The sequence below is a fragment of the Aquila chrysaetos genome, chromosome 3 (assembly GCF_900496995.4).
Source record: "Aquila chrysaetos chrysaetos chromosome 3, bAquChr1.4, whole genome shotgun sequence".
Classification (NCBI taxonomy): domain Eukaryota; kingdom Metazoa; phylum Chordata; class Aves; order Accipitriformes; family Accipitridae; genus Aquila; species Aquila chrysaetos.
This window is the reverse complement of record NC_044006.1, coordinates 14,697,395-14,711,859: the sequence shown is the minus strand read 5'-3', so window position 1 is coordinate 14,711,859 and position 14,465 is coordinate 14,697,395. Positions and strand designations below refer to the sequence as shown.

Sequence of the window (14,465 nt, the reverse complement as noted above, 5' to 3'; positions counted from 1 at the left end):
AATCTCTCTTTATACTTTGTGTGTGCTTCCTATGTATTGATGTATAACTTTTTTTAATTCTCATGCTGTATGAAAACCCTTACTGTATTCCTGCCCAGCACTGTCTGCTTGTACAAAATAAGCGTAGGAAAACATGGAGCTGGAGGAACTACGGAGGCCAGCAGCCATGCTGTCTCGTCTCCCTCTTTCAAAACAAGTAACATATGAAATCTTGGTCTCATTGAACTGATACAGCTTCAAAAGAGTTTTTAGTGGTGCCAGGACTTTGGTATTTTTCTGTTCTCTAGTGTTTTTAAGGTACTTGTTATAGGGATCCTTTGGTCGGCCCTCGGTGCCAGTATTGGCTTGGGCTGGATGAGGCAGGCTCGGGAGTGTGTATCTCCTCTTATTTTTGTTAGAGATAACAAAAAGGTAATGACCCTGACTATTTTGGCATTCTGAACCTAACTTTTGTTTCTGAAGGAAAGGGAAAATTGTCCACATCTGTGAAGCCTTATTTTGGTGAAGTGCATGTTTGTGCTCAGAATTCAAGGCGGTTTCTCCAGTAACCTTCAAGAACTGCACTCCTTCAGTGTCAAAAATCTGGAGAACACTTACTGTTGTTCTAGTTGCCAAACCCTGTTCGTAGCTCTTCCTACTTGGGTTTGCTAGCGTGTTCCCCTTGTGCCAACAGAGTAATTGGTTTAGTACATCTCTTGGCCATATGCATTCTGAAAAGGGTATGAAATGCTGTTCGGTCAGACCTCATCTATGAGTGTTCGTGTAGGATGAATTTTTTTGTTTGTTTTTTTTAATATAACATTAAAAAGTATTTCTCTTTAGTTCCAGGTATTTTTAAATCAGATCAACAGTTCATTGGTTGACTCCAACATGCTTGTTCGCTGCATTACACTGTCCCTGGACCGATTTGAGAATCAGTCTGATGCTAAAGGTAAAGAATAAGAAATGGGGGGTGAGGGGGTGTTTGGTAGTGATAATGGTTATGTTAAGTCTGGGCTTTGAAAATTTTGGGTTTAGACAGAGAAATGCCACCTTGCAGGTTTGTTGCTACAGTCTGAGCACCAGTTCTTACTGCCATATTGCAATGTGTCTGAGCTTTAAGCACCCAGTGATTGTCTCTTTCCTCTTGCCGCAGTTGCAGAAGTCCTGTCAGAGTGCCGCCTCTTATCATATATGTCCCAGATGTCCATGAGAATGTCCTTTCTTTTCCGTCTCATTAATATTATTCATGTACAGACACTTACACAGGTAAAGAGCTGACAGTAACTTTGCAGTTATCTTGCTGATACTGTGTAGTGATGAACTGGGCTGGGAGCAGGGAGGAATCTGGCTTCTCTTGAGGAGGCCCATGTCCCTTCTTTCTTGATACACGTAGGAGCACCTCCTCTGCATGCTTACCACGAGCACGTTTTTTAAGGATATGTGTACAACCAGTATCTTGATTTGGGGGGAGTGTTGGGGTTTTTTTGTTTTGTTGTTGTTGTTGTTTGACCTACTGTGTCATTTTTACTTTTAGGAAAATGTCAGTTGTTTGAACACAAGTTTAGTTATCCTAATGCTGGCCCGAAGGAAAGAAAAGCTACCTTTTTATCTGCGCACTTTGCAACAGATGGAATATACAGAAAAATACCCAGGCTTCATCCTGAACAACTTCCACAGTCTCCTGCGATTCTGGCAACAGCATTACCTCAATAAGGATAAAGACAGCACATGCTTAGAAAATGTATGTGTACCTATTACCATAGCAAGAATCAATCATAGCACTATCTGTCTACTAGTCACCTAGCAAAAATGGAAAGTGAGAGGTTGTGAAGGGAAAGAAGGGAGCAAGTTCTGCCCCGCAGTGTAACTTTCTGTAGTGCTTGTCACACCATCTTAGCCAGTCAGGTCCCTTCTGCAAGCAGTCAGACTGCCACAGGGTCGGTGCTGGGTTTCCGTGTAAAAAAGACCTTAGGTCTTGGCTCTGGCACACAGAAGTGGGACTTGCCAATGCTGAGCAGGTTTGAGGGGCAGGGCTGGCGAGATGGCCAGCCCTGCACAGGGATGTGGAGGCAGGGCAGAATGCAGCTCCCAGACTAGTTAACACCTTAACCAGACTGTCCCCTCTTCCTGGTGTGGCAAACAGTGCAGGAAAAGTATCTGGTGTAGCTGCTAGAAGACAAGGCAGCTGTCCTGTGGAAAGCACCCCAGACTTGCTGGGGTGGTGGTCACCTTGTGCTGCTCTTCACAGGGCTATAGTTGCCACAGGTGCAGGGAGTCCCTGCCTGTAGCTGTATAGTGGGAGGCTGGTTGTAGAAGGTGTAGTTGGTTCAGCATCCACCCCTTCTGCTCTACACCCCAGGAAGGATGGGCTGAATGGTGAATCAGAGGTGTTAATCTGTGTGGCTGGGGAAGTCAGGCTGAATAGCAAGTGATTTTCAGTTCTTTCTGCTGAACGCCTTTGGGATGTGTCTTCTGCTGCATGTTGGTGCCTGTGGACCATGCTAACCAGCCTCTTCATCTCTTTCCACAGAGCTCATGTATTAGTTTTACCTACTGGAAAGAGACTGTATCTATACTGCTCAGTCCAGACCGGACATCCCCCTGTGCCATAGTTAGCTACATCGACGAGGCATATATGGACATTGACAGAGACTTTTCTGAGGAGTAGTTCTTCGCTCTGGCTTCTGATGGACAGCGCTTGGAGGGTACCTCACAGCCCATGGATTTTCAGGGATACGCTGTGTAGTGTGTGTGTGTGCGTGTGCGGCTTGGAACTGTGGAGCGTTACTGCATTGTTAAAACCCCCGTCCCCTCCTGGTCCCTATCTCTGATCTCTAACGGATGAGACTTTGAAAGCTCTCTGGGCAACATATTCAGGGATGTATCTTCCAGTTTTTCTGGGATAAAAAGTAAATCACTGCAAAAACCAGCCTCTTTATTTTTTTTTTTTTTCTTTTTTCTCTCTCCCAGTCCAGTGTTGCTGGTCAGAGATTTTTTTTTTTTGCTGACAGATGAGGATACTCTGTATGTGCCAATTTAGTTGTGGCTCTCTTTCATGGCTACCAGAATTAGCAAGTCAAAAAGCACAGAAATTGCCCTCCAAATGTGAGGTCCAAGGAGCCAGTCTGACTGGGACCCCGACACACCAGCCACGTGCAGAGCCACCACATGGACTCCCTTCATGTGTAACTCTTCTGTTGGGGTTTGGAATCAGGGGTTTAGGGTTGGTTAGAGTGTGAGTGTGTGTGCGTGTGTGTGTGCTTTTAATTCCTGAGAGCCCTAGCTCCAGTCACCTCTTTATCATCTACTTTTGGATCATTTGGTACTAAACCTGTCTGTCTGTGCGTTAGGAGAGAACCTCTGTTCCTGCTGTCTTTCCTGCAGATCCTTCCCATCTGAAGGCATTTTACAATGCTGCGGAGAACAGAGACATTTCAGCAGTGGTGGAATTGCAACAGGGGTTGGCTTTTTCACGGAGCACTAGCATTAAAATGTACTAATTTTTTAAACTTGCGGCTTGTCCCTTCTTGGGTAACTAATCTGGTTTTAAAATCCTTTTCAGGACCATTGCTCTTGATGCTAACCTGCTATACCTGGAAGTCTTATGTCAGTCTCTGCTTTCAGTCCTTAATATCAACACACACATTAATCTTGAAGTGCAATATTGACTGGAGATGTCATTTTTTTCCTGGATCTATTTTAATCAGAATGTGTTAAATGCTGGGAACAAACACTCCTGGTTGAAAGTAACTTTGTAGGATATGTTGGGGAAGGGGGAATCAGGTTTTGGCAGTCCTGATTGCCAAACCTGCATATGCCTCACCTGCTCACCAGTGTTAACTGTGTTGCTCCAAGACAGTCAGATTCCCAGGAACGAAATACAGTCTGAAGTCCTGAGCTACTGCATTTAAGTAAAAAAAAAAAAAAAAAAAACCAAAAAAAAAAACCCCGTGTCTTGCAGCTCCAGCTAAAAGAAACCAGTTTTCTTTGAAACATGCATCTGAATTTTTTTAAATTTTCTTAACTTATTTGATGAGATGACTTCAGCTCTCTCCAGGCTCTGGTGAGGGACCGGTGGCGAGGATGTCCCAGAGCTGTAGCATTTTGTCTCTAACTGTTGCCAGCAGAATGAAACCCACTCTGAGGCTCCCTGTGCTGGGGCCTGGATAAGTGAATGAGGCTTCCAGCCCCAGGTGCAGGACTTGCTCTCTAAAAGTCACCCTTCTCCTCTCGCTCATCTCGCACTTCCGTGTCCTGCTGTGGACTTGCAGTCAGTACTTTGCTTGCAGGGTGGTCAGAGCTTCTGAGCTTGTGCATAAACCTGGAGCCTTGCAGGAGCTCCTGGGGATCCTTGTGTCCCTTCCTGGCGGGCTGAATCCCCTGGGCAGACTCTGCCCAGCTCCAGTGAGGTTACCCTGGTCGCACCCTTTCTGTGCGGGAGCTCTTTGCTATGGTAGCTGCAACTCTCTGTTCTTCATCAGGTCACCCCTACCTGGCCCCCCTCCCTCCCCTGAGCTGATTTCTTTCTCATCTGTACTTTTTTTGTTCTTGGGTATTTGTGGTTTTGGTGTATCTTTGCTTCTTCTTAACTGTAATAGATGTACACTTCAAATAAATGCTTCAAATTAAAAGGCTTTTAAGTTAAGGGATGCCTTTTCCATAGTCTAGTTAATTGGTGCATCCAATGATTGCTGCTATAAACCTGCGGAGTCTCATTTAAATCTCTGTATTTATGTAACGTACAGTTAGGGGCCAAGCTGCATCCGTCCTTGGCTATTGGCCTGCGTGAGGCTGAGCTGAAATCACGCCAGCCTGCCTTCTGGCTCGTGGGTTGCTCCTCCCCCAGCATTGGGAGCACAGTAACTTTTGGGTGCTCGCCTGCTAGAGGCAGCTTGGCTTTGCTTTCACCTTCAGGCTGACGCAGGAGGCCAAGTTGGCTGACTGCAGAGAAGGGCACAGGAAAGAAACCCACAGTGCTCTGAGGAGGGAGCGCACTGGTCTCCAGAGGAAAGGCTCTCCCTGTGGTGGGCAGGGGCATGAGCATGCAGAGAGGGTCACAGGCAAATTTTAACTGGGGGCCACATTCCTGTGGGCTCATCTGTCCATGCCAGAGGCCTCAAGAATCTTATTTTGAGAGGGACCAGACAGCGCTCTCCTTCATCCTTGTTTTGTCTTATTTATGGAGAGTACAGGGAGGAAGTGTCCTGCATGGTGCTGGGGAGAGCTCACTGGCTTCAGTGGAGGTTGCAGCAGGCTGTGTGCTGCGACAGGGGTGGAGAAGGGACCCCTGTCACTAACAAATACTGGAAGTCTGCACTAGCCCCATGGATTGCTGAGGTTCATGCTGCCCGGATTAATGCCAATTTACTAACTGCAAATGAACGTATTAAATGGAAACTATTAAAGAAATCTATTTTAAAGAAATGAGTGGAGATGTCTTTCTTTGCAGTCCCTTTGCCAAAGCTGTTAACAACCCTCCCTCTGCCCTGCAGGACTGTAGCGAGGGGGTTTTTTATGTTCTCCCCAGGGGTGCGTGGTTTTTACGTTCTGCCCTCCACCCTCACACCACCTCAGGTCTGGTCCCCTCCCTACAGGGGAGAGAGGGCTGAAGGGGGGCAGTGGGGAGGGAAGAGGAAAGGGCTCTTCCCAAAACCCACTGAAAGCCTGGAGCAAGCCAGGGCAATAGAGCAGGGAGAGGGAGGCCTGTGCCTGTCTTCTGCCCCTACCTGGCTGTGAAAAATGGCCCCAGCTTGCCCCCCACCTCTCCAGCAGCAGACCCCTGTGACAGAGACAATGGAGCAAGTCCTGGCAGATCTGCGTTTATTCACGCGGTGCAAAGCTGGCAGTGACTGTTGCAGCCATTTGCTTCCAACATACAGCAGGCAGCTGGGCTCCTGCTACTCGTGCTGGCAAAAAAACCAAAAGGGCTTTGGTGAGAGCCTGGGCCTGCTGGCAGGGAGCACTCTGCCACCCTTCAGGTCTTGGCAACAGTGGCAGGTGAGGACAGCAGCACCAGGCATGATGAGGCCATGGGCTGTACAGTGGCTCCTCTGGCTCCAGGGATGGCAGAAGCTCCTGCCCTGCTTTTCCCTCCCCATGGCTGGCTGGGCTTACCTTGGAGGTGATGACCTCCCTGGTGCGGGCGCGCAGCTTGTTGACCTGCGTCTCGGCGATGTCGGCACGCTCCTCAGCATCATCCAGCTCGTGCTGCACCTTGCGGTACTTGACCAGGTTGGAGTTGGCCTGCTGCTCCTAGATGGGGTGAGGGAAGGTGGATGTTTGGGGCACAGCCAGAACACCAGGCTGCGAGCTCCCCGTGCCGACCTCATAGCCCCTTTCCCTTGCGGCCATCCCAGGCAGCCCTGGGGAAGGCCAGCACTTGTCCTCTGCCCCAGTAGAGCAGCGGTGGGGACAGGCACTTACCGCCTCTTCAAACTGGCGTTTGTAGCTCTTGACCTTGCTTTGCAGCTTGTCGATCAGGTCCTGCATCCGTGTCAGGTTCTTCCGGTCTTCCTCAGCCTACAAGTGCCCTGGCCCCATTAGCAGTACTCCAGCAGACCCCCCCAACTCGGGCTCTGGCTGCCCCAGTACCTTTATCCAGGAGTCCCAGTGGTGCCAGGGCCCTCCACACATAGAGAGCACCAACCCTCCCCACCGAGCCAGGCACCAGCCCCATATCCCCCCTGGTCTCCCCTCATCCCCCACCACCTAGCTTAGGAGGTGCCAGCAAAGGGGCAGGACAGACAGAGAGCAGGTGGTGGATGTTGGGACAGGGAGAAGCTTGTCCTGCCCTTGTCGGTCCCAGTACAGCACCCAGAAGGCGGCAGGGCTGGGCCGGGCTGGAGTGGGGTGTTGGATAACACAAGGATCTGAGCACAGGGAGAGTTGGGCTAAGTCCTGCTGGGCTGGAGCTGCGCCTGGTGCTGCCATACCTGGTAGCTCAACTCCTTGATCCTCCGCTCGTACTTCCGAATGCCCTTCTGGGCTTCAGCCATCTTCTTCTGCTCCATATCCAGCTCTCCCTCCAGCTCCCGCACCTGTGGGTGGATAGAGGCCAGCTCAGGACTCTGCTCCCTAGTGCCAGCACCAGCTGAGTTCAAATCACTTTCCCCAGATCACAGTAGTCACAGCCAAGGCTAAGCCACCCCAAGCAAAGGCATGGAGCCAGCCCCAGGCTTGCAGGTCCTCAGGGACTGCCCCTCACTGCCCACAGTCCACCTGTGGTACAGTCTGGCCCCAGAGGGATGGGACGGTGCCGGTGCCCTGCAGAGCCTGGTGCTACAGGGCCTGGGGCAGTGCCAGGAGCCTGCTCCTAGGTGGCACAGTCAGGGATCTGCCCCTGCCATCTCACCCTGGCCTCCAGCTTCTGGATCTGCTTCTTGCCCCCCTTGAGAGCAATCTGCTCTGCTTCATCCAGGCGCATCTGCAAGTCCTTGATGGTCTGCTCCATGTTCTTCTTCATCCGCTCCAGGTGTGCACTCGTGTCCTGCTCCTTCTTCAGCTCTTCTGCCATCATGGCAGCCTGCAAGGCCAAGAGCACAGAGGCATCACCACAAGGCCAGGCAGCCCTGCCAGACACAGGGGTCAATGGAGAAGCTCTGAGACCCTCCCCTCTCCTCCCACCACCAGCCCCACAGGGTGCTGGGCACCCTTGCCAAACCATACAGCACCATCCCCACTGCACTCTTACATCCGTGATAGCCTTCTTCGCCTTCTCCTCAGCGTTGCGGCACTCCTGCACTGCGTCCTCCACCTCGCTGCTCAGCTGTGAGATGTCAGTCTCCAGCTTCTTCTTTTGGTTGATCAAGCCCGTGTTCTGCGGACAGAGCAGGGCAGTGCCACAGGGACCGGCCATTCACCGTGGCTGACGGCCCCGCTGCCAGACAGACTCCTGCTGCTTCAGTGACAGCAGAGACTCGGGATCCAGTGGTCCCTCACCTGGGAGTGGAGCAGGTTGACCCTCTCAGTGGCCTCCAGCAGCTCCTGCTCTGCCAGCTTCCTGCTCCTCTCTGCTTGCTCTAGTGCTGCCCGCAGCTCCTCCACCTCCGCCAGCAGCAGGTTGTTGCGGCGCTCCAGGGCAGCTGCCTGCTCCTTCAGGTCATCGTTGTGGCGTTGAGTGTCATCCAACTCGATTTGCAGATCCTGCCGGGCAGCATGGGGTCAGTGGGGACAGGAGGGAGCCGGCGCTGACAGCAGGGACAGCACTGGATCTGTCCCACCCACAGCCGTCCAACCTTGATCTGAGCCTGGAGCTGGCGGCCCAGTTTCTGGAACTCAGCAGCCTGGCGGTTGGCATGGCTCAGCTGGATCTCCATCTCGTTCAGGTCTCCCTCCATCTTCTTCCTCAGGCGGACGGCCTCGTTCTTGGCCCGGGCCTCTGCATCCAGCGTGGCCTGCATGGAGTCCATGGCACGCTGGTGGTTGCGCCTGCGGGAGGGATGATGCATCAGCCCCATCCACCCAGGGACACCCAGGCTGTGGCAGCCCTGCCGGGGCCATAGTACCAGCTCTGCCCCTGCCATAATGGCCCAGCCTGTCCCCTCTCCACACACACCTCAGGTTCTCAAACTCCTCGTCCTTCTCTGCCAGCTTCCTGTCCACATCAGCCTTTATCTGGTTCAGCTCCAGCTGGATGCGCAGCGTCTTGCTCTCCTCATGCTCCAGGGCTCCCTAGAGACAGCAGCAGCTATGAGAAGGTGGCCCCGGGGGGGGAATCTCCCCAGCCACCCACCCCAGCTTGGCCTTGCCCCCCAGCCCAGAGCTATGGGGAGCAGGGCAGGTGCCTTGCTGTGGTTGCACAGCCCGCATGAGTGGGGTGCCCAGGGGTTGCAGCCTGGCTCAGGACTGTCACCCTGCTAGTGCAGTGTGGGTTGCTGCTCCAGCAGCATCCGACCAGAGCTGCAGGGTGGGCCAGTGGCTCTCGAGGGCAGCGGGCACATGCAAGCTTCAGTGGGAAACAAGGACCCACCTCAGCCTCCTCCAGAGCTGCCTGGATATCGCTCTTCTCGCTCTCCAGGGCTTTCTTCAGCTTCTCCAGTTCGTGGATGGTTTTGCCACTCAGACTGATCTGGTCAGTCAGATCAGCAATTTCCTCTGGCAGGGACAGAAGGGCGTTTGGTCAGGAACAAGTTTGTGGGGCCAGCCCCGTGCAGGTGACTTCCCCATCCCCCTGCCCAGGCTCAACTGATGTCCCCCCAGCCCCGTGGAGAGCAGCTGAGGTTGTGCTTGGGGACTTTTCTGCAGTCTGGGTGAAGGAGAGGACAGGGAGAGGCATTAAGGACCCATGGAGACCTGCTTGTCCAAGAGCAACACCTCCAAGCCAGTGTCATGCCATAGACATGGCACTCTTGGCAGCAAAACACGCACCACTTGCAAACAAGTACCAAGTGACACTGCCTGTCTGCCCAGAGAGCCCCCAGCAAGAGGGCAGGACACATGCTGGCTTCCTGGCTGGGCTGCTGCATCCCTCCAAGGAGGAAATGGGCCAGGCTTGGCTGAGGAGCAAGGTCTGCTCCCTGCCTACAAGGTACCCCCATCCCACCACATGGCTGAGGAGAGGGGACCCACAGGCTGCCCATGAGAGCAGGACACTGGGCAGAGAGTCCAAGGGGAAAGCTTGAGCCCAGTCCTACCCTGCAGGTTCTTGTTCTCCCTCTTGAGGGTCTCCAGGTTGTCCAGGGACTCCTCATAGGCATTCTTGAGCTTGAAGAGCTCTGTGCTCAAGCTGCGTGACTCCTTCTGCGATGCCTCCAGCTCTGCCTGGGTCTCCTCATACTTCTGCTTCCACTCAGCCAGGATCCTGTCAAAGTTGCGCTGCTTCTTGTCCAGGGCAGCACAGGCCGAGTTGGCGCGCTCCAGGTCCACCGAGAGGTCCTCGATCTCTGTCTGCAGCCGGTGCTTGGTCTTTTCCAGCGAGGAGCACTTGGCATGGGCAGCCTCCACTGCCTCCTCTGCCTCCTGCAGCCGGATGGCCAGCTTCTTCCTGTCGATGGCAGCAAGGAATGAGTGCTCCCAGCCCAAGTGTCATCCCACCCCGCTGCTCTAAAGGAGGGGAGGCCACAGCCTGCCCAAACAGCCTCAAGTCCGTGCAGGAGGATGCAGTCTCACTGTGGGGTCTGGGAAAGCTGCATCTTTGAATGGAAGCATGCCACCTGCAAGGAACAGACTCCTGCCATGAGACTCACTTGGCTTCCTCCAGCTCCTCTGTCCTCTGGATGGCATCTGTCTCATATTTGGTTCTCCACTGGGCCACTTCTGCGTTGGCCTTGGACAAGTTCCTCTGGAGCTCACTCTTAGCCTCCACTTCCTCCTCATACTGCTCCCGCAGCAGGTCACAGTCGTGCCGGGAGGCTTGCAGGGCATGGGCCAGGGCGTTCTTGCTCTGAGGAAGGGAGAGCTCATGAGAGGAGCAGCTGACTCCAGGACATTGGTCATGGCGCGGGACTGGGGGCAGCGGGAGGGAACTTCTGTTTTTCCCAGGCTAAGAGCTGCCCTTAGGGCTCCTGTGTGCAGGGTATGTCCCACCTCCCCAGTCCAAGAATCTGGGCCACTGCCACAGTGGGACACACGTCCCATTCCCCGAGATCTGTGTCATTCAGAGATCAGCCATGCCCTAGAAGCCTCACCTTGGTCTCTTCCTCCAGCTGCCTCTTGAGTTCCTCAATGTTCTGTGTGAATGAGGCCTTGCCACGGCTCAGCTGGTTGATGAAGGACTCCTTCTCCTCCAGCAGCCGACTAAGCTCCCCTGGGTTCAAACAGAGCCAAACCAGCTACTTTGGGGCCTAAGGGCTGCGACCTGCATTAGCCCACAGCCCCCACAGCCTGTGGCCCTTCAGCTGCATGGAGACCTCCAGCAGTCCCAGCTGCATCCCCACCCAGGCGAGCTGGGGCCCATGGGTAGAGGTGCACACCAGCAGCCAAAGGCAAAGTAAACCAGCTAGGAAACCCCTCCTGGGCACATCCCCCAGCACAACTAGCATCGCCAGAGAGGTCCTCTTCCCTGCCAAGCCATAGGGCACCTCTGCAAGGCCTGAGTGGAGGCACAACATGGACATCCCACAGCCCTCCACTCCAGATGGAGCTCCTGCTATTTTTTTCTTTGTCCATGGGAGAAGCAGGACAGTCTGACCAGCTGAACCACAGCTCCACCACTCAGATGCCCCAGTGCAAGACCAGCCCCAGGGCAGCCACGTGTCTGTCCCCTGGCTGCCACCCCCACCTACCATTCTCGGTCTGCAGCCTGCCCCTCTGTGTGCTCACGTCGGTCAGCTGTCGCTGCAGCTCGTCCACTTTGGACTTGGCCTCGCTCAGCTGGTCCTCATAGGTGCGGCACAGCTTCTCGGCATTGGCCTGCACGCACCAAGCAAAGCCTGTGTGAGACCCAGCTCTGCCTGGAGAGCACCATTATCCCAGGAGGGGCTCAGCGACTGCATCACCCTGGGACCTCACTGCCCTGCTCAGCTGATCCCACGTGCACACAAGGCAGAGAGCAGGAGCCTGCCAGAGCTCTCGTGTCTCTGCTAAGCTAACAGTGACTCTCTACAGTCAGTCTCCCAGGAAATGTCTTCCCAGATCCTCCAGACTTGACTAGGGCAAGCAAAGCATCCTGCAAGCACTGCCATAGTGACATAGGGACAAGCTATACCTAGTGAAAAGAGGGACTTGGCCATGGCAAAGAGCTCCCTAGGACAACATCCCATGGACATGGCTGTGCTGAACACACTGCAACCAGTTGCACTGATGTTCACAGAAGAGATGAATCTGCCCCATACAGAACCAGTGCCCACCTTGTTCTTGGTGAGGTATTCAATGTTGGATGACAGGTCATCCACCTCCATCTTCATCTCGCTCTTCTCCTTCTCCAGCTTCTGCTTGACGCGCTGCAGGTTGTCGATCTGCTCGCTCAGCTCCGCCACACTATCTGCATGCTTTTTCCGCAGGGCAGCCGCCGTGGACTCATGCTGCAGGGTTGCCTCCTCCAGGTCCCGCCGCAGTTTCAGGAATTCTGCTTCCCGCTTCTTGTTCATCTCCAGCTGCGTGGCCGTTGCCCCACCAGCCTCCTCCAGCCGCTCACTCAGCTCCTCCAGCTCCCGTGACACTTCTGCCCGCTGCTTCTCCACCTTGGCTCTGGCAGCACGCTCAGCCTCCAGTTCCTCCTCCAGCTCCTCAATGCGGGCCTGGCAGAGACAGAAAAAGGCAGATGCTTCAAGCACCAGCTGAAGCTCCAGCATCCTTGCTCTCCACAACAGAGCAAGGTGTCTCCTCTGATACTGGGGAGCAACAAGCCACCAGTCTGGAGCAAATGCTTGGGTTGTGTTGGGATTCTTGGACGCAGGCATGCCTGGTGCTTCTTGGTAGCATGTTTTGCAGAGCTCCTGCTCTCCTCTGTACCCTGCCATCAGGATCCAGGCTGATACTAGCTTCTTTTCAGTGGGAACCTCCATGTAAACAGCCTGAATCTGGGGGCCTGTCTCTGGTAGGAAGAAGCCCAACATACTAGATTTGGATCTTCAGAGTTTGGGCACTGGATAGAGAGCTACATCCTAGAAGCTATTCCTCATGCTGGTACTAGTATTCACCTCAATAGACCATTCTTTAATTTTCAGTCCACCACATTTTGGCAGAGGGCTTTGCTTCTGTTAACAATGCCAGCTTTTTTCATCACTCTTCTGCCAAGGAGATGCCCCTGTGCTCAGAGAGGGACTGGCCCATGCAGATTCCCCAGCACATTACACCTGATGGAAATTTAGGATTCCTGGGTTGAGAGCGCAGTTCTTCCCACCATACCTGGAGCTCCTTGATCTTCTTCTGCAGCTGAGCCTCAGTCACTTGCCCATCTTCAATCCTTGAATTCAGTTGACTGATTTCAAAGTCTTTCCTGTACAGAAGGAAGGCAGAGCCTCTGGTCAGACAAACACTGTCCTGCCAAGTCCCTCTGGCTCCTGAAGCCAGAGGAAGATTGTTCCCTGCACCATAACACCCAGGTCCAGAGGACAAACAAACGCACACAGGAGAGGGACTGCAGAGATAAGAAGCAATGCATGGACTGCTCTGAGGGAGGGTTGGAGTGGCCAAACTGGCAGACAACCTGGCTCTGAAGTTTTCCCTATGAGATCCCTAGGTGGTGTTCTCCAGTTCCCCAACGAGAATAGGACATGGGTGACGAAGTCTGTACTTGTAGCTGAGATCCCAGCTCTGCATTAGGATCCTGCCAGGCAAGTCTTTCCTCTCCAACCCCATGCACGGAGGAAGGTCTATAGCACCCTGATCTATTAGTCTGTGCAGCTGACAAGCTCCTCAGCATCTCTGCATAGTGCCCAGCAAAACTAAGCCCTCATTTTGCCTGGATTGATCACACCAGCAGTGCTCACATCCCAGCAGCCCCTGCAGAGGCCACATGTCCACTTGATTTAGAGGTGGGCATTGGCCTGGCAGAGGAAGCACGCAGCCCAGGCACATATCACACACTTACTTTTTGAGTTTCTCCTCCAGCTGCTGTTTGTCATTCTCCAGATCCATTACAGACTCTTGTGTCAACTTCAGGTCTCCTTCAAGCTTCCTCTTTGCTCTTTCCAGGTCCATGCGGACTTTCTTTTCTTGTTCAAGAGAGCTTTCCAGCTGGAGAATGAAGAAAGACAGGATAGGGAGGGAAAGGATTTTCTGTAACCCCAACCTTCTCCATGTCCATTGCTGTGGGAACTTCACCCAGCCCTGAGAGCCAGAGCTATTTCCTATCTGGTCTCCAGTCCCATTCCCTCAGCCCAGGACTGCTCTCCATGAGGTACTCTAGACCACCCCTTGGTTCAGGGGCATTTGTCAATGGGGTTATTCATCAACTGGCCATATTAAATGCGGATCTGATAACGATCCCACCCTCCAGATCCCACTCAGGGACAGCCTTTGGGCTTTCCTGGAGGTGTGACTCTCTCACTTCACTGTCACTGTCACTGGCCTATGACTCACATCATCCACTTGCTGCTCCAGTTTGACCTTGGCTTTGGTCAGTGTGTTGACCTTGTCTTCCTCAGCCTGCAGGTCATCCAGGGCCTGCTGATGTGCCTCTTGCAGTGCTTTCTTCTCTTTCGTCAGCTTGGCAATGATCTCATCCAGAGCAGCCATCTCTTCAATCAGGTTTTTAACCTAGATCAGTGAGGTCAAAAATTGAACACATCTTCTCAGAGAGAGGGGATGCAAAGCTAATACAGCAACCCGACCCACAAAAGGCGGGAGTCCATGATCAACAGCAGTTTAGCACCACAGCAGCAGCCAGCCCCTCTCTCCTTGGCCAGGCTGGTTCCACCAGGTGGTTTGTCAATGCCCCAAATAATTTGCCATTGCACAGAACCGTTTGCCCATACCACTCCTGTGCAATGAGGCAGGACACCAGAGGGTTTTGCCCTCTCCCACACCTCTTTGCACTCTGCCCTGCCCCAGCTCCCACACACCAGCAGCCTCATCCCTGACGTTTCTCTTCGGTGCCCCCA

At 53.4% G+C, this 14,465-nt stretch overlaps 2 protein-coding genes across 8 annotated transcripts in view; one reads left to right on the top strand and one right to left on the bottom strand.

The window, feature by feature from the left end:
• LOC115338848 (transient receptor potential cation channel subfamily C member 4 associated protein) overlaps positions 1–5,406 on the top strand; it is a 39,193-nt gene extending 33,787 nt beyond the window's left edge. For all 5 annotated transcript variants that reach the window (XM_030007764.1, XM_030007765.2, XM_030007768.2 and 2 more), the window contains 4 exons: positions 823–931; positions 1,136–1,248; positions 1,517–1,723; positions 2,513–5,406. In XM_030007764.1, coding sequence (XP_029863624.1) covers positions 823–931; positions 1,136–1,248; positions 1,517–1,723; positions 2,513–2,650 — 567 coding nt within the window. In that variant the 3' untranslated portion in view covers positions 2,651–5,406. The remainder of the gene's footprint in view (positions 1–822; positions 932–1,135; positions 1,249–1,516; positions 1,724–2,512) is intronic.
• Positions 5,407–5,788: 382 nt separating this feature from the next.
• Positions 5,789–14,465, bottom strand: part of MYH7B (myosin heavy chain 7B) — a 29,828-nt gene continuing 21,151 nt past the window's right edge. For all 3 annotated transcript variants that reach the window (XM_030007760.2, XM_030007762.2, XM_030007763.2), the window contains 18 exons: positions 13,945–14,121; positions 13,454–13,599; positions 12,769–12,859; positions 11,769–12,158; positions 11,205–11,331; positions 10,608–10,726; positions 10,167–10,363; positions 9,615–9,964; positions 8,951–9,075; positions 8,537–8,652; positions 8,217–8,409; positions 7,921–8,124; positions 7,673–7,798; positions 7,334–7,504; positions 6,915–7,019; positions 6,406–6,501; positions 6,097–6,234; positions 5,789–5,888 (listed from right to left, as the gene is read on the bottom strand). In XM_030007760.2, coding sequence (XP_029863620.1) covers positions 5,880–5,888; positions 6,097–6,234; positions 6,406–6,501; positions 6,915–7,019; positions 7,334–7,504; positions 7,673–7,798; positions 7,921–8,124; positions 8,217–8,409; positions 8,537–8,652; positions 8,951–9,075; positions 9,615–9,964; positions 10,167–10,363; positions 10,608–10,726; positions 11,205–11,331; positions 11,769–12,158; positions 12,769–12,859; positions 13,454–13,599; positions 13,945–14,121 — 2,880 coding nt within the window. In that variant the 3' untranslated portion in view covers positions 5,789–5,879. The remainder of the gene's footprint in view (positions 5,889–6,096; positions 6,235–6,405; positions 6,502–6,914; positions 7,020–7,333; positions 7,505–7,672; positions 7,799–7,920; positions 8,125–8,216; positions 8,410–8,536; positions 8,653–8,950; positions 9,076–9,614; positions 9,965–10,166; positions 10,364–10,607; positions 10,727–11,204; positions 11,332–11,768; positions 12,159–12,768; positions 12,860–13,453; positions 13,600–13,944; positions 14,122–14,465) is intronic.